Source organism: Thermobia domestica, chromosome 16, assembly GCF_964235325.1.
Source record: "Thermobia domestica chromosome 16, izTheDome1.hap1.1, whole genome shotgun sequence".
In the NCBI taxonomy this organism is placed as follows: Eukaryota; Metazoa; Arthropoda; class Insecta; order Zygentoma; family Lepismatidae; genus Thermobia; species Thermobia domestica.
Window position 1 is genome coordinate 95,877,074 of NC_137469.1, and position 26,346 is coordinate 95,903,419.

General features: G+C 34.5%; 1 protein-coding gene across 1 annotated transcript in view; it reads left to right on the top strand.

Annotated features, from left to right (window-relative positions):
• Positions 1 to 944: 944 nt before the first annotated feature.
• LOC145672787 (uncharacterized) overlaps positions 945 to 26,346 on the top strand; it is a 39,963-nt gene continuing 14,561 nt past the window's right edge. Inside the window, exons 1-2 of the mRNA XM_081741945.1 lie at positions 945 to 1,264; positions 12,344 to 12,516. Of these exons, the coding sequence (XP_081598071.1) occupies positions 1,038 to 1,264; positions 12,344 to 12,516 (400 nt within the window). The 5' untranslated portion in view covers positions 945 to 1,037. The remainder of the gene's footprint in view (positions 1,265 to 12,343; positions 12,517 to 26,346) is intronic.

The following is a 26,346-nucleotide window of genomic DNA, read 5'->3' on the forward strand; positions in this document are numbered from 1 at the left end:
AACAAAACCTAATTGTATCTTGCATTTGTACAGTTTCTCTCAGTGTGTTACAGACATTAAAGAATATTCATTGAAATGCAAGGGTAACATGGATACCCATAAATATAAAATATTTATTTCAAAACCTGAAAGATAAAAATTCTCTATACATTTCTATTTTCTTCGCTCTCACATAGACCTAGAATATGGGGACCTTATTGATACCGCTGCAAAGAGTGCATGTAAAGAAGGAAAACAAAGTTATATAAAAATTCCTTTCAAAACTATTTTTATATTATAGATCGACATTATTCATTTGAATTATCACTTTGGCAACAAAATAACAAATCTAGCCCGGAACACTTTTATTGGGAAACAGTTGGAAAACACTCCCATAAATCCAGAAATTTTATATCCCATTGGTCACGGAAAAAAATAGTAACATTACAGAATAATTTTTGGTACTGCACTTACTCCAGTCAAATTATTTCAAATCAAAAAGAAGATACTTACCATTGTTGATGCGATAAGGGTATATGAAATTTCCTACAATCAAATAGATACCTCTTTGTTCAAAAGTTAAATAAAATTCTAGGTATGGGTCATTTTCTATAAATATATCATGGCAACATATAATTGGAAGTCAATTAGGTATATTATTCAATTTGTTTTACATAATGGCATAAGTTTATATTGAAAAAACGAAATAATTAAACAGAAAATTTGGTAGAAACATATGAAGGAATATTTTAAAAAATCTCGGTATATTCAATTATGTTGAAGAAGATATCTTTATATAGAGGAAGCATTATTGATGAAGATCACAAAATGTATAGCTCGAAATATTCCTTCAACTGAAGAAGATATATGGGAACTTATGAAAACAATCAGCTGAGTTTATCTATCAAACACAACACTCATAGCCTAAGAAGACTGTTTCTAAGTCGGAGGCATACCTCAACACTATTAATAGTGAAGAAGAAAGAAAGAAATATATTACTTGATACAAGAAAGGAAATTACATCTTTATAATTCGGTTCATTTACATCAATTTTCAAATGGATTATCTTGATTTTGGTTATGCTGAGGAAGATGATAATGATGTTCATGGCTTGCCAATATACAATGAAGATTTTGTACCCAAAGTGCAATCTGACCAAGAACTATATCTGGAAGACGATGGTGAAGCCGTAATCCCATCGTTGAAAGAAGTGTTCGAATATTGGTCTATAGAACCTAGTGAAATTCCTGTTATTAGCCAGTTAACATATCCTGATTCTTTTAAGTAAGTTAACGAAAACAATAATTAGGCCCTAAGAAAATTAGTAAGTTAATAATAAGTAATTATTTTATTCTTTTCTGTGATTCAGAATACTAATATATACCTGTGGTTATATGCTTTCTGTTAGGTTTGTAGATTACTTTTGCACAGAAGAAATAATCATACTCATTTTAACCACACTGTTCAGATACAATCTGTTGCATTATCTACTTGATCTGTCAAGTGATCACATATACACTTGAGCAACATGTTTGCCAAAATAAACTTTTAGGCGTATTAAGATACGTACGCAAAGATCTGAAATGATATGAATTGGAAGCTTCAAAACAACCTTGCTGAAATTTTGTACCGATTTCACAATAGTAAATCCCCACGTTCAACGGTTTGCATATCCAGGCTTCTAACTATGAAAACATTTACGATCACTCCAACCCCAACCATTTCACAGATTCAACCTGTTGTATATAAGTTATTAGGACGTAAAATTGAATGTAGTTTATATGAAAAAGACCTTTATGTATTGCAAGACCTGTAACGCCCAAATATTCACCACAAACTTATAGTGGTATCGACATAAACAAAAAAGTGTGGAGCAAGAAACTACTTTACACAAGTCTAAAGAAGCTCAGTGAAGACGTACGAACTGGTCGAGCGGTTTGGGTCAATAGTCTATCAATCATAAGTTTATATGTTCAAACCCTGTAGGAAGTATTGGTTTCATTTTTTTTTCTTAAAAGTGTGTTCCTATTTCTATCAGAGGACTGAAAACATTTCTTTGAATAAATTTTTGACAACTACTTTTCTCAAATTCGATTGGAAGGGAACATTATATGAATTGCAAATCTAAAATCCAAAACTGAAAACAAAATATTAAGTATGTTCAATATTTCATTATTATCCTTTGATTTGTAATGAAAAACTAATTATAAGCATTGATGATTTCAGAAGATTCTCCCTGGGTAATGGTCAATATATGAATCAGAGGAAATTGATAGAACATTATTAGTCCACTTTGAGCATGATCGAAGATATGGTCACGAATTTATGTCGGCAGGGTCTCAAATTCTCCCACAGGTCATGCTCTGAAATCATCACTGTTTCAAAGGTTTCCTTAACAAATACCTAGGTAGAATATTACATTTATTTCTCGGTCTACGTTTTAAAATGACAAAATCATAATTTTAAAGATAATTATAATACGATAAGCATAAAGGTTTATAGAACTAATGAAGTAAATAGTATTGTGTAAGTTATCGGTTTCTAATCGGATTAAAAACTAGAATATTCGTTTGCATCGCACTTTAAAGTAAATCCTCTCTCTATATAATTCTTACTGGAAAGCATGTTTAACTCCAATTACTTAATCAATATTTTTAATAATATATATTTTATTGTAATATTTTTACTATTCAATGTCGTATACACTTCATTTCCCAAAGCAAAACCTCGCAAATGTATAGTGGGCTAGTGAATATTATCAAATAAATTATCATTTAGTTTACGTAAATACTGCATTGCCTGATTTGAAAGTTCGTACTTTAAATAATAATAATAATAATAATAATAATAATAATAATAATAATAATAATAATAATAATAATAATAATAATAATAATAATAATATCATAGCCATATCTTATAAGAATTTCAGGCTTACTCAATAAATGAATTCAAAGTGGTCTCTATTCGAAGTTCTATTTATTCGAATCCGATAGAAATACGAAGAGAAACTTCGAGAACAGGTAAAAGAAAAATGTTACTTTGGTGGGACTAGAACTAACCTTCGCTGGTTCATGCACAGTAGACGGACAATGTAACTGACAGCTGAGTTCAACAGAGATGATGTATTTCGCCGACATTATTTAATAGCTACATAGAATAGATAGCGAAAACGAGTCTACCTAATGAAGATGGAATTTCGGTAGATGAAATGATGAGGTGTACACGGTTTGGGGTTGATATAGTTGTTGCTGTAGAATCTAAAAAGAAAATTAATAAGATGTAGAAAACTTGAGAAAGGCTTCTGAAGAATATGGGATGAAAATAAATGTTAGAAAGACAAAATCCATGGTGATAGAAACCAAGCGATCGGTGTCAAATATAGAAGTAGGAGCGTGAGAAAAGAACAAATGACTAGTTTTCGATATCTGAGTAGTATTATTAGTGATGATATGATATGCGAACGTGAAATAAAAGCAACGATAGAAATGGCGAAAAAAGCCTTTAGGATGAAGAAAATAGAGTTGAAAAAGACTGATAAAATGCTTTGTGTTCTGTATTTTACTGTATTTATAAGGGAAAATCATGGACATTATGCAAAAATGATGAGAAACAATTGAAGGTTTTTGAAATATGTGCGTGGAGAAGAATGGAGACAAATAGCTGGGTCGAGAGGAAAACGAATGAGAGGGTGTTAGAAATGGAAGGAGAAAAATATTATCAAGAAGAGGAAGAAAAACTGGTTGGGATATTGGTTAAGAAGAAACTGTATCATGAGGGATGTGCTAGAGGGTATGGTGGCAGAGGGAGGGGATTAATTAGACCATTAGTGACCCGCTGGTAATGGCGGATTGCTTCTGATATAATGATGCCGATGATGCACAGTAGAAACAGAAAAATTCACTTTACTGTCATTGCGGCTGAGAAACTGCCATGCTCCACGATCTTCTATTAACCTTTTCATCTTCACATACGATTTTTCTCTTTTGATATCGCCAATAGCTTAATTCTGTTTCTATATAGTCTAATATATATATATATATATATATATATATATATATTATTCTCATTCCATTTCTAACACCCCCTCATTCGTTTTCCTCTCGACCCAGCTATTTCTCTCCATTCTTCTCCACGCACATATTTCAAAAGCCTTCAATTGTTTCTCATCATTTTTGCATAATGTCCATAATTCTGCCTTATAAATACAATAAAATGCAGTACACGAAGCATTTTATGAGTCTTTTTCAACTCTATTCAAGGTCCCACAAAATAGTATTTTCTTCATCCTAAAGGCTTCTTTCGCCATTTCTATTCTTGCTTTTATTTTACGTTCGCATATCATATCATCAGTAATAATACTACTCAGATATCGAAACCTAGGTATTTGTTCTTTTCTCACGCTCGTACTTCTTTATTTGACACCGTTCGCTTCGTTTCAATCATCATGGATTTTGTCTTTCTAACATTTATTTTCATCCCATATTCTTCAGAAGCCTTTCTCAAGTTTTCTACATCTTATTAATTTTCTTTTCAGATTCTGCAACAACAACTATATCAACCCCAAATCGTATACACCTCATCATTTCATCTACCGGAATTCCATCTTCATTAGATAGACTCGTTTTCGCTATCTATTCTATATAGCTATTAAATAATGTCGGCGAAATACATAACCTCTGTTGAACTCACCTGCCAATTACACTGTCCGTCTACTATGCATGTACCAGCGAATTTTCATGAAAGATCATAAATAATTCTGATAATTTATATAGTATTTATGGACGAATACGTAATAGAACCTATATGATTAACATATATCGTTCCTCAAAGTATCGAATACGGTAAACATAAAAACATCAATAGACATATTACATCAAGGCGAAATAGGCATAAATTTCAGACACTTCAAAACAGATTTTATTCCTTCTTACCGCTGGTGTAGTGGCTAGCACGTGTGCCTTTGGTGTACGGGGTCCCGGTGGGGGAATTTTAATTGAACTAAATGTTTTTGATTTAGTATTCCTGTCGTTCAAGCTTAAAAGAAATGATTGTAAAATGTGTATAACCGAGTAGAAAATAAAGACAACTTACTCAGATACGTTCAGTGAATCAGTTAATTTAAAGACAAGAAACAAAGTATCTAAGGCATTTGTAACTTGGTACTCTTAAAGGTTAGTTCTAGTCCCACCAAAGTAACATTTTTCTTTTATCTGTTCTCGAAGTTTCGCTTTGTATTTCTATCGGATTCGAATAAATAGAACTTCGAATAGAGACCACTTTGAATTCATTTATTGAGTAAGCCTGAAATTCTTATAAGATATGGCTATGATATTATTATTATTATTATTATTTAAAGTACGAACTTTCAAATCAGGCAATGCAGTATTTACGTAAACTAAATGATAATTTATTTGATAATATTCACTAGCCCACTATACATTTGCGAGGTTTTGCTTTGGGAAATGAAGTGTATACGACATTGAATAGTAAAAATATTACAATAAAATATACATTATTAAAAATATTGATTAAGTAATTGGAGTTAAACATGCTTTCCAGTAAGAATTATATAGAGAGAGGATTTACTTTAAAGTGCGATGCAAACGAATATTCTAGTTTTTAATCCGATTAGAAACCGATAACTTACACAATACTATTTACTTCATTAGTTCTATAAACCTTTATGCTTATCGTATTATAATTACCTTTAAAATTATGATTTTGTCATTTTAAAACGTAGACCGAGAAATAAATGTAATATTCTACCTAGGTATTTGTTAAGGAAACCTTTGAAACAGTGATGATTTCAGAGCATGACCTGTGGGAGAATTTGAGACCCTGCCGACATAAATTCGTGACCATATCTTCGATCATGCTCAAAGTGGACTAATAATGTTCTATCAATTTCCTCTGATTCATATATTGACCATTACCCAGGGAGAATCTTCTGAAATCATCAATGCTTATAATTAGTTTTTCATTACAAATCAAAGGATAATAATGAAATATTGAACATACTTAATATTTTGTTTTCAGTTTTGGATTTTAGATTTGCAATTCATATAATGTTCCCTTCCAATCGAATTTGAGAGAAAAGTAGTTGCCAAAAATTTATTCAAAGAAATGTTTTCAGTCCTCTGATGAAAATAAGAACACACTTTTAAGGAAAAAAATAAAATCAATACTTCCTACAAGATTTGAACACATAAACTTATGATTGATAGACTATTGACCCAAACCGCTCGACCAGTTTGTACGTCTTCAGTGACCTTCTTTAGACTTTTGTGTAAAGTAGTTTCTTGCTCCACACTTTTTTGTTTATGTTGATACCACTATAAGTTTGTGGTGAATATTTGGGCGTTACAGGTCTTGCAATACATAAAGGTCTTTTTCGTATAAACTACATTCAATTTTAGGCTCTAATAACTTATATACAACAGGTTGAATCTGTAAAATGGTTGGGGTTGGAGTGATCGTAAATGTTTTCATAATTAGGAGCCTGGATATGCAAACCCGCTTAACGTGGGGATTTACTATTGTGAAATTTGGTACATACTGCGTATTACCTTTACGTAGATATTTCTGTTTTGTCAAAGTGTGGTGGTTACATGCTACCGTAAAATTTAGATCTAAGCTTTACATCTGTTTAAGATCACTATACTAAAGGTTACCTATGCCAATTGATCTAAATAGAGTAAACAGATGAAAAATATCTTGTGAGAAGACAGAAATTCGCGTAGTGGTAAAATGAGCAAGAGTCCAATGTGGTAATGGTTGTAACAGTATAGTGTGGAAAGCTTCGGAAAACTAGCACGTACTATTTTCTCTAGCTTGCTAGAAAGAAAAAAGAAAACAATTGTCACCGTCCTTCCTCACGGTAGAAAAAGTTCGGAGTTAAAATGTTTCTTCATTCGGATGTCTGGGAGGTCGTTGTCTTGAGTAAAAAGGTTGTACAAAAAAGGAACACTAACGAAAAGGAAACGTGGAGAAAAGCAAGTCTTTGTATAGGAATTTGGGTAAGAATATGGAACATATGTTTCATCTTACAGTTTGGTAAATGAAAATTTCAAAGTAATGGAAAAGCAATGTATAGTTTTAGTACGAATTTACTAATTTAGTTGGGAAAGTAAAAGAAAATCACCAAATGATAGAAATGGAATGTTTACTCAGGTATTGATTGAAACGATAGTAATGGCGCAGGAGTATTTTTGTTTAGTGTCTGCTAAGGAAATGATTTATTTATCCATGTCGGTTCCGGCATTCCCCACAGGGGACATAAAATATGACGATATTATTCTTTCTTTATAACTTTAAATTCAGACTGGCAACATTGAAAACATTTACTGGGGATGAACATAAATAGATCATGCTCTATTAACAGTTTTCAATGTTACCAGTCTGATTTTAAAGTTGTAAACAAAGAATAATATCGTCATATTTTATGTCCCCTGTGGGGGACACAGGGACCGACAATAGACGTACACTTCGACTACTGCACAAGCAACTGAAAAATTAGAGGAAAACTTATGAGAAAACTTATGTCTCAGACGGGACTGAAGTAAGGCTGCGATTCACGATCTTGCTTAAAGATCGTGTGAGAGGTAACTTGCCCTTAGCTCAGGTTGAAATTTTCTGCTGTCTTTATTTGGATCCTGACTTGGAAGAAATAGAAGCAGTTTCTATTTTCTTCTGGACTTCCATACAACTACCAATCAGAAATAGTAGCGCCTGACGACATTCAACTTTATTTCTCGCTGTAATTTCAAAATGATGCTACTTGGACAACAGAAGCATTAATTATATTAATAGTCATATGAAAATTATGATTTTTTGTATAACGTGAGCACGATTTATATTATTTAAAAAAAACTGCAAGGATTAAGACCATAGAGAAGGTATGCAGTGAAATAAGTAATGTCCGCCCGAACACTACAGATGTGAAGAAATGTAATTACATCTTTTAAAAGAATGAAAATAGATTATTTAAATATATTGTGCAATTTGTATACCAAAAATATAACATTTAAAAAAGTGTGCAGGTTTATTTTTGGCGCACCACTCGAAATAATTGTTCAAAAATTAGAATTACTTCACTAATTTCCTTCTTATTGTTTTCTAAATGATTTGTGCTGAGCGACATGAAAATATCCACACGCCATAGTTAAAATTCAAGGGGGTATCATAAGCAATTGTTGAAAAATTATAGTTCTTTTACTATTTGCGTATAAATACAGCGTCCGGATGCATGCATAAAAACTACAGCGTAGAAAACACAAAATAACCTGCGCTAGGTCGCCACTAGAAAGCACGAATGCTATCTAACTGAAGCTGGAGGGCCCGAGTTTTAGCGAGAGGGTGCGTCAGCGAAGGTGGGTATCCGCATATGCGAGGGTAGTAAAAACGAATAGGTTTTGGTAATGATACAAGTTTTAATAGCATTTGTCATGGTTTTATACTAGTAGCGGTCCACTTGTAAACAAAATACAACCTCTGTACACTTGTGCAGAAATTCACCACCGGTGGAAAATAGTTTCTATACAAGCATCGTTCATATGAACTCACTTATTTTATCCGTCGTAAAGCACTTGTATTAATTTTACACTAGTAATCCTACTCTTATAAATATAAAATTCAAATGTGGTGCACCAAGAGTAAACCAGAAACAGAAACATTGAAAATTAAGTGTCATCAGTGTTATGTGGCCTTCGTGCAATTTTAGGGAACAGTTGTACAATGCTGGCACAATACAAAAAGTCCGAATGTAGTGCATGAGAGGAGCTTCCGGCGCAGTATAAGTTTACTTTATGGGCTATGTGGGAATTTTTGTGGGTAGTAAGCTGTGCGGATACACTCAGTACCTATACTAGAAAATTACTCTTTCTTCTTTATTTTAGCTTTCCGCTCCTGATAACTGCCCTCATTTACATATTTGGACAAGTCATTTGATTTTCAGTTCTACAATCTGGTGGATACAAGGATCTACAGACCTATTTCAGCTGATACAGACTCCCACATGTACATATCACGCTGCCGAATTTTTGGAGTTACTAATTTCAATAGCGTATGGAATTTTGAATAGTCCATTCTATAGTTTTTTTGTTTGGTAGGAACGAGGATCTTCTCAAGTAGTTCATTATTCACCACTGAAAATACGGTCCTTTCCTGTGCATTATTCCGGCGAGGAATTTACTCCCTGGTCCAGCTCCTCTTTACTCTCTCTCTCTCTCTCTCTCTCGTTTTCTGGAGGGAGGGGGCGGATTTTGTCTCAACAACAGAGCAGATATCGCTGCTACGGATATTTCACCCTCTTCGGATCAACTCATTTTGTGAAATAGAAAAACAGTAATATTTACAATTACGACAGTTTATTGCCCTGTGCGTAACATATTCTTCAACTGGTTTTCGTCTGTTTAATACAGCGATCACGAGAGGCTCTGCTGGTAAAACTTACCTAGTTTTGAGGATCGTCTGAGACCCCTATATCACCTCAGGATAAAAAAAAAAAATGCATGAAAGTTTGAGTTAAGCAACACTGTTAAGTTGTAACCTGGGTTGAGGCCTTAGTTCAGATCCGTGTGAGACGGCCTTAAAGGTACTGGAAAGATTTGAGTAATGCGTACGGGTCTCATTCTAAGTGGTGAGAAAATCCCAATCTACATTTCCTCGCGAAAGAAAGCAAGCAACTCCTTAGACTGCCAACGTAGGTGGGGACTGACAGACTTCCGAGATAAGAAGTCAGCCTCTACCATATGACAACGGCCTTCCCGGAGAACGGATAAGGATTTTTTGTCCTTAGGAGGAGAAATTGTCCTAAAAGGCAGATGAATCACAAGCTGATCAATGGATGGAGATGTGGAAAAAATGGGAATGCTACCACATTATGTTTCCCAGGAGGAACATAAAATAAAGCTACTGGTTGGTCTTTTAATATTGCAAGGTATTGTACAAAAAGCCATCTTCAGCCATTTTTAATAATAAGAAGATAATAAGCACTCCCTTCTTCAGTGACGTAATAACTGAGCATCGATTTCATCTTCTGCTGACTTACATCTCAAACTTTATGTTGCCTTGACAGATACTCTTACGGAATGGGGCCAGAAAATACTATGGTCATTCGCTTAGTCTATGTGAGATGGATACCTACAGGCAGACCTGAGTGTGGTGCTGTTTACTTTTCCATCTCTATGTTCCGAATGCATTGTTGCCAGGTCCCCAGCTCGAAAAGTCGCTATTGTGCCGTCTAAATTCCGCCACGTTCCGCTATCCTTACTGAAATTACACTATTTTCCGCTATGTTATAAAAATAACTTTAATGGTCAAAAAACGCTGTTAACAAAATTTAAAATATTTTACACAATAATAGACCTAAATTCTAAATAAATAGCCGTGATTTAGTGTTTCACTAAATTGTATGAATTAAGAAAAGAATTTCAGTTTTAGTAAATTAATATTATTAAAGAAAATGTCACAGTCAATGCTTATCATTCTTTTATTATAAAGTTGTTTATTAAGATATTGCCATTGTGTAACATCAGTTGTAATTGTAAATACTTTTTTCTTTTAAAAATTATGATTAATGAGTCACACATTCCCCTTTCCCTTTAAAAATATTTCTGAAATCCAATATAGGAGAATCCAAAATGACCGTCATAGTGACGACACCTCCAATAAACACTTTTTACATCAATACCCTCTTGCAACATTTGCTTTTCTTCCGTGTGTGCTTTTCGCATGTAATGTTCCGATCATGTTCTTACAAGTGTTTTAGTTATTGCTGTGGGTAGGTTGTACTATCTCGTTGTCTTATCTGACTGTTAGTAATCAGAGAGTTACCAGGATATTGTAGGACAGGTCCTTAGAGTGATGATGATAATGATATGTTGTCCTACGGCTTAACATGAAATCCGAACCACCTGTGTTCCCACCGTGAATCGAACCCGGAACATTTTTATTACAAGGCGACGAGCTTATCAGGATGTTATAGCACTAGTAATCAACGAGATATGAGGACACTTTAGAATTGGCCCTTATTAGTAATCAATGAGATATGGTGACATTTTAGGATTGGCACTAACATTTTAAAATTTCTATGACGGGAAATATTTATTATTTTTTGTGGCAGAAAATATTTACTAGATTTAATCTAAGTAGAATCTTTGATTTTTATTAGAGATATCTCATAAATGCAGCCCACTTAGACAATTCTTAAACATGGCTACGAACCTGTTATCAATACACTTGTCAGCACATAACCTTATTTTAAGAAGCACATTTCTTAGAAACAATTATTACTGCTTTTTCCTCAAATATATGTGCACTTTTGGAAGACTATTTTATGGAGTTAAATGTAAACAATATAGGTAGATAAATATTGTAATTTCCGTACAGGCACGTATACAGAAATTTTATTGGGAGTAATCTCTGAGTTTTTCTAATTAGGGTCTAAATTCAGCCTGAATATAAATTGTATATTACTCTGTAAAATACTCATGAAGTTATATCAAATTTACATAGAATTTGGAATTTGAGGCTGTCTCTTGTTCTCGTACTCTATGTGCGTACGTGTTTGTATAGCGCAGTCCATTACTTCAAAATTTAAATAACTCATGGTTTAAATTAGCAAACTCTAAAGACCTTCAGCTTACATCATTGATTGTATGTCGTACAGGACGCTAGCTGCCAGTTACAATAACAAAAGACGAACCTTATGGCTCCATTGCAATTGCTACTTTGAATGAACTCAGCAGCAACTGCAAGAGCAGATATGGATACTTGTGCAATTGATATTTGTGTATTTTCCCTGTAAAACTATAATAAGTATTTTAGAAAGAAATGTTTTCTAACCTGTTTTGTCCTCTTCTTTCAAGCTATGGATGAAAATTGGAAGTTTTAGGATAGGTTTTCAAAAGTCGCTACATTTTCCGTATTTTTCGTCCGTCGCCGCTTTGTCGCCAGGGCAATTAAAAGTCGCTATGCGTAGCGGAATTCCGCTACGGTTGGCAACATTGGCCGAATGGTTGAGGTCATGGAAAAGTGGTGCATTAACTTAGAACTGTCCGTTTACCACACTAGTCTTTAGTACAATATATAGGGCCCTATACAGAGTGGATTTAGCTTTGTTTCAAGGACTTGACTAATGCGTGATGCTAACTTCCGTACTTAGAAATACGTTCGTAAAGTTAACGATTTATGTCGAGCAAGACTAGCCACGACTTCTCCGCAGGGTTGTCCAATCACTTGGGGAGAGATCTAGGTAAGACAGACGTTTTTTCTCTTATATTGAATTCTCCAATTGTGTTTTGTTTTAGTTTAGAAACTAACTTTTTCAACCTCTCAAATTTTATATACGGATTCTTACAGAAGATTGTCTCGTCTTTTGGGTTGTATGGATTTTCAGTTTGATCTATGGTCTTTCTGGTATTTGGATATGATAATTGAGATTCTCAAATACTTACAAGAAGTACATAAAATGCCCAAGTACGTTCAAGCTGCTATGTTGTCAACTATGCAATATTTAGTAAAATATATCAAAGGTAAGACCTTATTGGTATGTGTACCTAGGTAGATTTCAACGAAGTGACGTGTCTTAATTATTATTACTACTATTTAAATGTGCATAGTTATATGATGGTTAATATTATCTTTGTACTTTAGATATTAGAGCAATTTATTGATCTATCAAACTAGACCTCATTACAATTGAGGTAAAGCTTCTCTGTTTCCTGTTCTCTCTCTCTTTCTCGCTCCCTCTCTCTCTATATATTATTATTATTATTATTATTATTATTATTATTATTATTATTATTATTATTATTATTATTATTATTATTATTATTATTATTGTAAAAAAATATTTTTTGTCCTGAAAACCTTGCAAATCCTGATGTGTATATACGATTCATTCAATGATTTAAAATGAACTTCCTATGTGGCTAAAGTGTTAGAACCCCTACAAGTTGTTCATGGTTTCGGATTCTACATCAAGTTAAAAGTCCATTTATCATAGACATAATGGCAATTAGGAAAGAGATTGATTTTTTTTTGTTACTATGAAATTATTTTTGGCGTGAAAGTTTTTCATAGTGCCGAATCTTGCATGTAGTCTTGGGAACATATGTAGAAACTTCCGGATTGGCTGGTCACTAGTATGGCCTTTGACAGGTTAAATATATATCATGGTATCACGGTATATAGTGATGTTATGACACCTCGTCACTGTTTCAACAATTGAACAAAGAGTAAATATCAAGTTCTACGCGGGTCAGAAATATTTGACTGAAAAGGTTTAATGCTGGCAGGGAAGATGACGAGCGCCTACGTCCAAGCAGATCTATCTAAAAATTAAAATGTTTTACCAAGTTCGTTATATCATTTTAAATTACCGAAATGCAAGTTCCAGGGTAATATCAGGCCTCATGAGAGTAGATAAGGGGACTGTTTGCCAAATAATAACGAAGAATTTAAAGAGAAAACCAGTGTGCACGTTTCGTGGTCCACTTTTTAACAGAAAAGCAGAAACTGGAAAGAGTGCGTCATTGCACAAGCAGACAATTCAGTGATTGTCATGTTCGTAATTTGTTTGGAGGCAGAAGATCAACTGACGCCATTTAAGCTCCTTGCTATTTTAAGGGATCCACTTCAAGATAAAACTTCACTACTCGATATGATAAAATGCTAACATTAATGTATAAATGAAACACAGAAAAGGTTCAACACATCCCAAAAACCATACACACTTAAAATCTCTTGAATGAAGAGTAAATATGATTTGGGCTCAATTCAGTGAAAGTACTATGGCTCCCAGAAATAATACATATTTTTTAAGGCTTTAAGTTATGTCAAATATCGTTCCCTCAGTTTAACTTCTGAAAAATGGAATGACCTTATCATACCATTTCGAAAAAAAACTAAAAATAATTTAAAATGGTACTGCTGCCTCATCATTAACTGAACAAAATGCATTTCTCTAAGATAAAGCATAAATGTAATCCGGGCCTTACTTCAATAAAACACCAATCGGGACCCCTAGAAGTAATAAATAAAATTGTTTATTAAAGTTTTAAATTCTAAGGGCTCAAATCTTATATTTTAATAGTGAGTACAAATATTAATGCTTACTCTTCTAGGAAAAGTTTCATAGTTACGGCCCTGGTGATGGTTCATAAGTTTGGTCGAAAAAAGAAGTGTTTGCGTGAAGCCACACACATCGCACACTCGAAAGACCTGTCCCCTATGAATCTTCTTTTCCATAAAATTTGAAGCACCACAAAAGGGTTTATTCTTGGCGATGTTTTCGCTATGAAACAGTGAAGAGGATCTTAAAATACAATTACAGTACACGACTTCCATAAACAGGACTTACTGGATCGTGCAAGGTTCAGGGCTGGCTCGTCCATATAGACAATTTAGGCGGCTGCCTAGAAGGAAACATTTAGGGGAGGAATGGCAGGCTTCTTTTATGTACAGTTTATCAGCATTAGCCAAAACGTGCTTGCGACAACTCCCTACAGATTTAGGAAGAGGAAGTTAATGAAAAGTGGAGTCACCCAAAATCGATTACTGCTCACCTATATGGAATGGGAGAACATGTATCTGGACATAGTACCTTTCCATGTTCCCACTGTTCATTCTATGACTAAACAAGATCTGCATTATTTGAATATCCAGACTCCGGATGCTTGCAGAAATGTCGCTGACCTAAAATTTCTACATAAGGTAGTCAATGGAAACTTAAGGTATGAGACCCTACTTCAAAAATTGTCCCTTCACATTCCTACTCGTGTAGCAATAAATACCCACCTCTTCCACCTTTCCCACCCTAGACTGTCGATTATTCAAAGGTCCTTCTTTCACAGAGCACCAAATTCATATAATCAGTAGGGCAACCATAAAGCATAAAAATCAGTAAAAGCATAATGGAATTTTTCACCTATGGTTGGTATCATATCTGTGATTTTGGCCATTTTACATATCCAAATTTGCTAATCTTATAAGCATAATAAAGCATAATTTACAGAAATAAAAAATAATGCTTAATGCTTATTCCAGATCCTTGTGTATGTGTATACTAATGAAAAATTGTTAATATATTTTGTGTCAACAAAAAATGATCAATAAAGGCTGTTATAAATGCCGCAAACAATGGAAATCAACTGCCAATTGCCTTTACGCGTAACAAAGAAAGTTCAAATTTCTCCTCTTTCCGCACCTTCTGCTCAGAAGGATTTTTTGTTTCCTCACTTTGTGTTAAAAGGCAGGCAAGACGGGTTGTGCTTATTTCAAGAACCATTTCAAATAGAAGGTTGTAATCTAATTCTGTTCTGAATTCGTTAAACATGAAGAGCCTTATGCAGACTCGTTTTGAAGCGCGATTAGTGTCATACTAAAGAGTTCGACTAACATAAGTCTCCTGCAGTAGTCAGTAGTTTAGTATGACGCTAATCACATGTCGAAATGACTCTGCATAAGGCGGGAAAAGTCTACTGTACAGCTACATGTTTCTTCTTCGAAACACCGCTTAAGAAAAACTGCACAAAATGAAGAATGTTGCATTGATGTAATTTTTAGTGGAAAAAATAATAGCTTCATATACGTTTTTAATGCTTGTGTAATAAAAACGAGTAAAATGAAACAAATATGTAATAGAAATGGGTAAAAAATGAAGTATAATTCAAGGAACAGCGTATTAAGGCATAATTTAGGAAAAAGCATAATATAGCAAAATGTAAGAAAAAAATCATAATATACAGCTGAATAAAGCATAAAGTTTGATGCCCTAATAATCATATAACAACTGATGAGGACATTTTTAAGCTACTCACAAGTAAAGGGTCCAAATGGATGAATCGAATTGCGGGATGAGACATAGTGCACATGATAGAGGATGTGAAAATATGTGCATGTGCTAAGTTATAGGGCTGAGCGCCATAAGAAACGGAGGAGAAGGGGGTCAAAGTTGGTGGAAGAGGGGCTATGCTATGGTATTGAAATAAATCAAATAAATTGTTGAATCGTGAAAATAGTGAAAGATAGACAACGCAAACGACGGTAGTTTCACATATTGGCAAAAGAATTAGCAGAGTAGATACCTCAACCTTACGATTCAACAGCTTATTCGATGTATTTCTATAACATAGCATAGCCCTTCTCCCACCAAGTTCGACCCCCTCCCCTTTCGTTTCTTATGGCGCTCAGCCGCTGTAACTTTGCACATACACATACTTTTACATCCTCTATCAGGCGCACTATGTCTCATCCCGCAACTCGATTCATCCATAGAAATTCAAAATAACTAAAAATTAATAAAAAAAACTATACATTGTTCAGCGTAAGCTCTAAACTCCGATAAACAAAATATTTGTATCCTTCCGCTTGTCACAAATACGATTGGCTAGTGATGTATCACTCCCACTCCCCACGGGGAGGAGCAAATTATACACGTGCATTTTTGACAATACTGTCTCGTGTTGTCCAGATACTTACAGTAACAGCAAAAAAGAAAGAAAAGAAACTTGAAAGATTAAAAAAAAAAAAAAAGTATTTGAATTTCGCTCGTAAACAATTGCTGCTTAGTAAGTAAAGGTTTCTTACATTGGCCGAACACTGGCCGAACCCGGATTCATGCCAGTCATCTTCCAGACTTTAAAAGCAGAACACCCGTCCACAGTTGAGTTGGCGCCATAATTACTGTCCATGCTTAGTGTTTATTTCTATTGTTTCATTAGCCACACTCGATTGCAGTATTTTTAGATAATCCGTATTATATTTGTGTCATTTATAATAATATAGCAGTTTTATATGAAGCTTCATAGTAAAAGTAATAATGCAATCACATGAACTATTTTGCGGAGGAGTACAAGCGTCGGTAGAACAACAGCAAATCAGCGAGATTTAGTTTCACGTGGCTTTGTTTATCGCAGTTTAGAGCTTACGCCGAACAATGTATAGTTCAGAGTAATTATTAACGTATAAATTGTTCAAAATACAAAGCTGTTTATAGTATACCTCTTAAACATCTTAACTTTTGATTTCCTTAAGCAGTCAAAAATTTAATTTTTAGACATATTGCAGTCACTAATCACGTTTTCCATGGATTTTTTTAAAAAAAGAATTACAACCATATTTTGTTTTACATTTAGGCCTATAATGGACATCGACATGGTTTACAGTACAATAAATCTTTAATTTCCTGTTGCCCTGTCATTATATTAGTAAAATTTCATTCCAAATGCCACAACAATGAGAATGTTTTTTTTTTTTTAAATGGCTTATAGATTACTTATTAATATCATAGAGAGAGAGGAGTTGGGAGTAAATTTTATTTTATTTAATGCTAAAACAAATGGTAATGTGATGACGTGGTGAAAATGTCAGGGGTGACAAGGCTTCACTTTGGTCTTGATTTGTGGGAGAAGGAGATTATGGGAGCCCAGACATGTTTTTTGACTACGGTATAAAATATCCTAGAGCCGCCCCTGACAAGGTTACACCTAAAAAAAAAAAGTTTCTACTTTAAATAAATGAGGTAAGTTGATTCTATTTGTTGTTCATTTGTTGTTCTACAGACTCAGTTTGTGTCCTAACTACTGTAGCATGTATATAGTGAAAAACAACATTGAACCTCAACTACCCAACCAAATAAATGATTCAAGAAAGTTCCACGCATAGTGAAAATTCTGTTAATTACGTACCTGAGGAAAATGGTATATATTACAAAGGAAAGTACAACTAGTTACATATGCTCTATATATATGGTTAGATCGTCCGTAATCATGCTGAAATAAAAAGTAAGATTTATACTGTATTCAATATATATATATATATATATATATATATATATATATATATATATATATATATATATATATATATATATATAGGGTGTCTCAAAAGTACACTCTTCTTGCATCCAATGTTAAATGTAAATGCGACGTTGCCATTTACTTGAGTCCATGACATAAAGTGAATGAGGACATGAAAGGGAACTGACCATCGACACGTTTGAGCAAAAGACAGTAATTGCACTCACTTATGTTGTGGGTCCAGGTAAATGGCAATGTCGCATTTTCATTTAACATTGGGCGCATAAAGAGTATACAGCCCAAACGGCTCGTCCGATTTTAAAATAATTCCTTCACGTTAGATTGAAAACATCATGTTTGGAGACAGTTTTCCCCTCTTATATTTTGTTGTAACTCTAATAATAACAGTTACCCTATGTCATGCGACTTTTGAGACACTCTGTATATTAACAAATCAGAACATTTTGACCACTTACCTTATATCTGATATGTCCATCTTTAGCTCGCAGGACAGCAGTAATACGGTTCAGCATGAGACTAATGAGACTGGTAAATGCGTAAAGGCATGACTCACCACATCTGGGCTTACAAAATAATTTATGTAAATTTCTCCCGGAGGGTGTCTATAAACTCAGATCAGAGCTTCAATGACATCCCAAAGGTGTTTAATTGGGTTAAAATCGAGTGAATTTGAAGACAATTGCAGCAATTCGAATTCATCACTGTTCTCCTCGAACCACTGCATCACAACGTTGGTCATATGAAAAGCAGCGTCGCTCTGCTGAAAGATGCCATTTTCAGCTAGAAATCTGGCTGACACACAACGACTAAAATAAGAAAAAAGTTGGAGTTATAAGAAATGGTACCTGTAGCTCTTTGCTCCAGGAAAATTGTTTCACTGTACACCTAATAGTTAGACAATCAACACGATAGTAATGACATGGCAGGATATTTCTGCATTTGGGGCAAGAAAGAATGTAGTAGTTGAGCATCACTTAGAGAGAGAACCAGATAGGTAGGCAGAAAGCCACGTTAATTTCTAAGAGATGGGAATAAGCGCAAAGAAATCGAAAATAATAATATGGACATCATGCAGGAATCGTCATTATGCAATGCATGATCTACATCATTTACATGTATAGGCCTACAATAATTTAGGAAAGCTTGTCACTAAAGCTGCAAACTGGACTCTTTTTACACTAAGAAAAAAATTGTAGGTGGCGTACTTAAAAAGATAGGTTACATGCATAATTCCTGTAGTTTTTGGACTTAACGTACAGCAGACGTATAACTGAAAACGCATGTTTTATAATACTTTCTGTGTAAGTGTTCCATCTATACGTACTTTCCGTATGAAACAATGTAGGCGGTCAGGATCTCATACAAATGGACGTACATAACATATAGCTGACGAAGGTAACAAGTATACGCATGTGATATAAGGAAAACTATTAGATGTCAGACATCCTGCAACGGCATGATGTAATATCTAAGGGCAGTGCCTATGTAGCATACGAATAACGTATGCTCCGTACTGATTTCTATAGTATGCAAGAGGATACCGTATATTTGTACAATATACCGCTGTCCGGAGAACGGATTTTTCTCTGTGTAGATCTTCTGTCTCTCAACAGCTGCACAGACCTAAAGCGTCTAGTAAAAAATGAAAACAATACCGTATAGAGTAAACAATTGGATATGTTAATTCAATACAATGACATCGTGTTACCCAAGTGTCGCTATATCCTATCTGCAGGTATTATACCATTCCTTTCTTCGATTATATAGCGCGTAACTTGAGAAACATAATCATCATGACTAACATGAACATTCATAGCAGAAGTGTGCAAGAGAAAAGCAATGATTTACAGAGCATATTTAAACTATATTATTACAAATTCATATTCTAATCTTCCTGGTCCAATTCTGCCAGCCAGTCAAACAATGCTGCATGTCGTAATCATTTCGCTATCACTTGTCAACAGCTGTGAGTTGAGAGTTCTTAGTACGATTGGGAGTGATCACTGTCCAAATAAACTGTCCATTAAGGAAACTCCTCCACCTTGAATAGTTAGAACCATGCACAATTCAACGTTACGACAAAGCTGATTGGTCTAAATCATCAATGCCAGATCTCCACTCTTCTTCCACCAACATCTGAACATAAATTGTACGTCACTGTCAGCCACAACAAAGAACTATTAAATGTCAGTGTCCAATGAGCTATTCCCGTGAGGAAAATTTATCCAACTAAACCAAACTTGCCTCTGGAATATCTTTTTTGGTTCAGAAATCACGCCAACAATCTCAAGAATATAAGCAAACCGGAAACGAAGAATATCTTCGTCAACACAGACAGTAGTAGCGAACAGTAACCAACTATATCAAGTATACAAACGTCGAACATGGATCAGTGCCAGTAATAAACTAAACGAACAAGTGCCTCTAACTCGGTACTAGAAAACCTTTCACAGACTCAAGGGCAATAGCACTAAAATATCGTGTTCTCTGTTGGACAATGGTGCCAATCTTTTCAGTGGCCATCAGAAGACTAACGCTTTTGCGTCACGATTACAGTCTTCTCATCTGCAGTATCACCTCATTCTCATGAATGTACAGATGTGCCTATTATTTCAGCATTACAACCATCACTCTCACACGTTATTACTGAAATTAAACATCCTCTTACAGAATCGATCATTACACATAAACTACAACCCGTAATTCGTAATAAATGAAATACCACTGCAGGCATCGATCGAATTTCCTATTGGGTAATAAAGGAGGATCCACTCTCTTCACTTCTATCACTTGTTGCATAACTTTATTCTTCGCACCGGCTTTTACCCTATAGATTGGAAAGTTTCAAAATCTAGATATTTCTTAAGCCTAATAAACCAACACAGTTTGTAATTTCTTATGGTTTCATACAGATAACAAATCTTTAGTAGGATCTGAGAAAACCTCTGTTTAGAGACTTCGTTTACATGTGAAACGAGAGGACTTACCGCCCATATAGCAAGAATTTTTCCAGTCAACATTTTTAATAAACGATCAACTGTTTTGCCTTTTTGTATTAATTACCAACTAATATAACAAAGCCTTTGCACGTTGCCTCATATTAATAGATCTCGAAAGGGCTTTCGATACATTATGGCATTATGGGCTTAATCAAAAGTTACAGAAACTGAAGGTTCCAATCTGCTACCTACGCTTTTTATGTACTTTTCTAGCCAATCGAATCGGATATGGTTGGCTACATCATACCATATATATATATATATATATATATATATATATATATATATATATATATATATATATATATATATATATATATATATCGACGTTCCACAAGATTCTACTCTTAACCAACTTTTTAAAATAAGTTATACGCTTGTGACATACACAAACGCAAGCAAAATATATATCTATTTCGTACGGCGATGATACGGCCTTTCTAACTCTTGTAAAAACACTGCATCAGATTAGCTCTACATTGCAATCAACTATCAATAATTTTATACAATGGTGCAAAACATGTCGCCTAACGGTAAACACAGATAAAACGCAGACATTAGTATTTATCTTCAAAACACCGCTCTAAAGTTCATCGCAATCGGTGAAACCTCAAAGTAAATCTCCAAGACCACTATCTTCAACCAATATCCATGGCCATATATCTTGAAGTTGTTTTCGACTCTTTAACTTATTTGGAAAACCATCTCGAAGAAATCACATGGAAGGGAAAGCTGCTATTCAATCTTCTACACAAATTAAGTGGAACTACTTAGGGCTTGCATGCACCACTATTACTTAATGCATACAAAATGTTCCTTAAGCCCATTTTAATTTTTCTACATGTTGCTTGGTGCAATGCAACAAGAACATTCTACGACTGCTCATCCATTCCGGGATCCATACCATAAGACTTGCGTATCGTATTAGGCTACCATTTTAAAAGTTATTGACCTATGAGCACATAGATTTTCCACATCACACCCAATACCTTGCCAATCTCTGAAGTATATTCTCTATCGCCTACTAATATCTCATCCATTATTTCCAGATACTCTACAAAATTTATGCTGAAACAGACATCCCGTATAGGTACCTGCACACTGTGTTAAAGGTTCTCCACATGCTAGCTATATCTAAAAAGTACCAATTGCACAGTGAAAGAAAGCAACATCTTTCATACATATCATATAACCGATCATATTCCTCATTTGTTCACATTTTCGCACAAGTATGATATCCATATTAACTTTGACCTTTCCCTTTGTCACCATCAGACTTGAGTTACTCTGAAGAACTAAGTTGCATTTGTCTATTTAACCTTGTGTATGTGACTGTAGGTGAACGCACTCCATTTTATATATCATCACATTTATTTCATATAAGCACAATTCACAGATTACATACTAAATTTTCCTATTAAAGAAACTCTTCACCACCTTTCATATAAACCTGCATTAATTATATATGTATTTCGTTTCGTAACAAACATATTTATTTTCTTCAAATTGAACCTTATTTTTTCTGTTTTCACCACTCAGTTGATCTGCTGCACTGTTTTCTATGTTTTCACCATCAAACAATCAATTGCATCATAAACGTCAAAACTTCTGTGCCAAAGAAAGGGCGTAATCCTCTACTGGCCATGATTAGGAGTTTTATTCATACAATCACTCAATAATGATAGAAATATATAAATTAATAAAGAATTTCCTTTCAATTTCTAATCCTTTTTAATTTAAAATAGACCTTGATGTTCAAATGACATGCTTACAGAGCTAGACAAAATTAGTTGTTTTAACTTCATCTTTTTTTGCTGTGTATTTATCAATATTGGTGCCTGAATGGCTTGCATGCAGCATTCATGACTCGGCTTGCATGTGGCTGAAATAAATAACAGAGCTAGATAAATCAGTTGTTTCAACATAATTTTGTTGCTGTGTACTTATCAATATTGGTGCTTCAATGTCTTACGTTCAGCATGCGAATTGAGATATTACTAACAACAGTGTATATTGAAAGAACACCGTGTCACTGTTCCTATTTCCTCATTCCTTCGTTCTTTCGCCTAGTTCTTTAACATAGCTGCCCAATAGTTGAGAAAAAAATATTATGTACTACAAATACGGTAAAATTTATGTTGGGGATTCTCTCTCAACTCTCCGATGTCCAATTTTTTTGTCCATGCTCTTCTTCGAAGACGGTGGTTCTCAACCTAATTCCTACTACGATCCCCATTTTATCATATTCTCTTGTCAACGACTCCCTTGTAATTTCTGTTTGTAATAAGCTTGTGTGGGAATTTAATAAGACCTATTGCGGAGATCTCAAGATATCCATCTATTTCTATAATAATAGAATCCATTTCTTGTATATAGTGGATATAGTAACTTCCCTAAAAACGAATGGATTAAAACCAAATTTGCCAAATTTGGCCAGTTCATTCATATTACAAATATCGAATCCGATTCGTAATACTGTTTCAAAATGGAGGCGGTTTGAAAATTTTAAAACATAATCAGTGGCGGCGTAAGGCAAACTGGGGCCCGGGGCCAGTGAAGTAGATCGGGGCCCCTTCTCGAACAATCATGATTTATGCATTGCTATTTTTGACATTCATTTGCATACTTGTTCTTTCTGTTTACTCCTCCTCCCCCTTTCCCGTTGGTGTGTGTGTTTGAACTATTTTAATTTGGGATATGTTAAATAAATGGGGGTGACATTCAGCATATATATCATATATATATATATATATACATATACATATATATATACATATATATATATATATATATATATATATATATATATATATATATATATATATATATATATATATATACAGTATATATTCATTTTTAAAGAAGGGGCATGACAGAAAAAGGATTAGGGATACAAGTGTAACGGAAACTACAACCCATGACAGAAATGACATAATCTTAAGAACAAACAAAACATAACAACAAAGAATCCAGAATTTATCCGACACCTAAGTTATACTATTCTAGGTTAAAAGCGTACTGTAATTAGATAGAATAGTTTAAGTAATGCTCTTAATAATACATTTAGAGACAAATTTACGTACAAAATGTAACAATGAGCTGATATTGAAAAATATGCAAATAATAATAGGTCTATAACCGATGCGATTTCTAAATGTAAGTTCTCAGTTTTCTATAGAATTTTCTTGTTCGGTTCTCGCCTTTGGTGTTTGTCCTGTGCAATTTCTCATATGATAAGTTTATTCATAGTCTCTCACCTGAGTCTCTCACTTGTTTGAGTTTACGCTACATGGGTTTTATTTGATTAGATTTTTCTCATACAATTAGCCCCATTCACTTTAACATTCGTTTACTCTGCAGTGATAATACGTGATACTTAAACACTTTTTTTTTTTACCGAACTAGTAAATAATGGTTAGAATAGATTTCTTTCCTGCGTGTCTTCTTCATTTATCTTTTACTAAGTTTCTCCCCAGTGATAATATACGATCTATTTAGTGTCACTGGTTTTGCCGAAATATCAATAAATAGTTAAGCATTAGAATATTTTTCCTGTTTCCAGATTTCACACTTGTTTTATGATTCCATTCCTTTGTATTTAATAATTCAGTCATATTTATATTCTGCCACTTATGACTGTTTCCATTACCACTTACTAACACACTTAGTATTAGAATATACTGTAACAAAAAATCCTGAATGTGATAGGGCTACATCATAGATTAAATATGTGAGCACAGAATTCTACTATGGGTTGTGTACCATCCTACTTTTCATTACGACCCATCACCAGCCAATTGACAGATCTTGACGGCTCTTTATTATTCTTTTGGTACTTTTGTATTTTTATTGTCTTAAGTTGAAACATGAAACTATTTTCGGCAATAGTTCCACTACCTTATTAGTCTGTGTTCCATCAGCATTCAGAATGCTACCTTCCTTGCTTTAATAGCTGCGAAAGTATCAACTATATTATCAAAATTCAAAGTAGATGCTATTCCATTATCGATAGAAAGAATGTCCAGATTCGTGTCTTTCTTGACTCGTAGTGGAGCGTATGATCTTATCAGCTTAATTTGCTTAATTTTGCTGAAAGACCTTTCAAATGATGCGACAGATACGGGTAGTGTTATCAAAATTTGAAGGGCGGTTGCCAAACTTTTGTAAGCTTCAAGCCCCATTGAAAATACATATTTCACTATACCTTGTGGGGGAAAAGTCAAGTTGTTCTTTAGGATTCTAAGCACACCTTAGTGAACCGATAATATATATACAATTTTATGCCGTCCAGATCATTCGGTTAGAACAAAGCCAAATCAGAGCAACAAACATGCTTTTAACCTTTTCTCGTTCTCATCATTTAGCTGCTACACGAAATTGACAAAGTAAGAAAATAGTTCAATTTTATTTCTATCTAAATATAGAAGGAAACAATATAACATAATTCACATTTTTTCTTTTGAACATTTGAACACTTGTTTTCTTATTGAACATCTTATTCACTCTAAATTTGTGGGCTGAAGTGTAAATTTGTATGCCAAGAGCAAAAAAGGAAAAACCAGCTAAGCAAAAGAGTTTCGCTCGCTGAAAATTCGACTTGTAAAGGACAAAAGAAAAAAGACAAAAGGAAAACAAGCGAATCAGCAACTATGGCGTCTGCACCAAAGAGCTTTTAGTTAGGAACAGAATGCTAGTACCCTAATATAAAGGTAACCAAGAGAGTTCTGTCACTTTTTCACCAACCACACTGAACATTGATATGTCACCTAAGACGTACCTGGAAAATCAAAAGTAATCCCCATCAGCATCGATGACCTTCTGCCAACGTTCTGGGAGGCAATGGATTCTATCGCGGTAGAACCTGGTGGGCCCTGAAGCGAAGAAGGTATCAAGTGCATTTTGCACCTCTACTAGGGATTTGAACTGCGTCCTCTAAGGTGATTGTCCAAGGAATGGAACAAGTAATAATCGGACGACCCAATGTCAGGGGAGTGTGGTGGATGAAATACTGTTTTCCATCCAAGGTGTAAAATGGTGTCCTGGGTCATCCTAGCCACGTGGAGCTTAGCGTTGTCCTGTAACAAGCAGAAAACCTTTGCGATTCAGAAGTGCTTTCTCCCGAGTTTTTCTTAAACACTGCTCAACTGGTGACAGTACACATTTGTATTGATGTTTTGACCAGCTGATAGCATTTCCCGATGCACGAACAGTCTACCAAAAACACAGGAGGACCTTCTTCTGGTGCAGTGCTGGTTTCGGCTGTTTTTGAACCGGTTCATGGAATGCTAACCAATGACGACGGCACCGTGGAGCTTCATACAGGACCCACTTCTCATCACACGTCAACATCCTATCCAGAAATGTCTCTTTCCTCACACGAGACAGCAAAGAAACACAGATGTCTGCTCGCGTTGCCTTCTGGCCCAGAGTCAAATCATGTGGCATCTATGGACTCAACTTGTAGTGATTTCCAAGTTGATGGAGGTGCTGCCGAATGGTTTCTCTACTCACACTGAATTGTAGTCCCAGTTCCTCATATGTC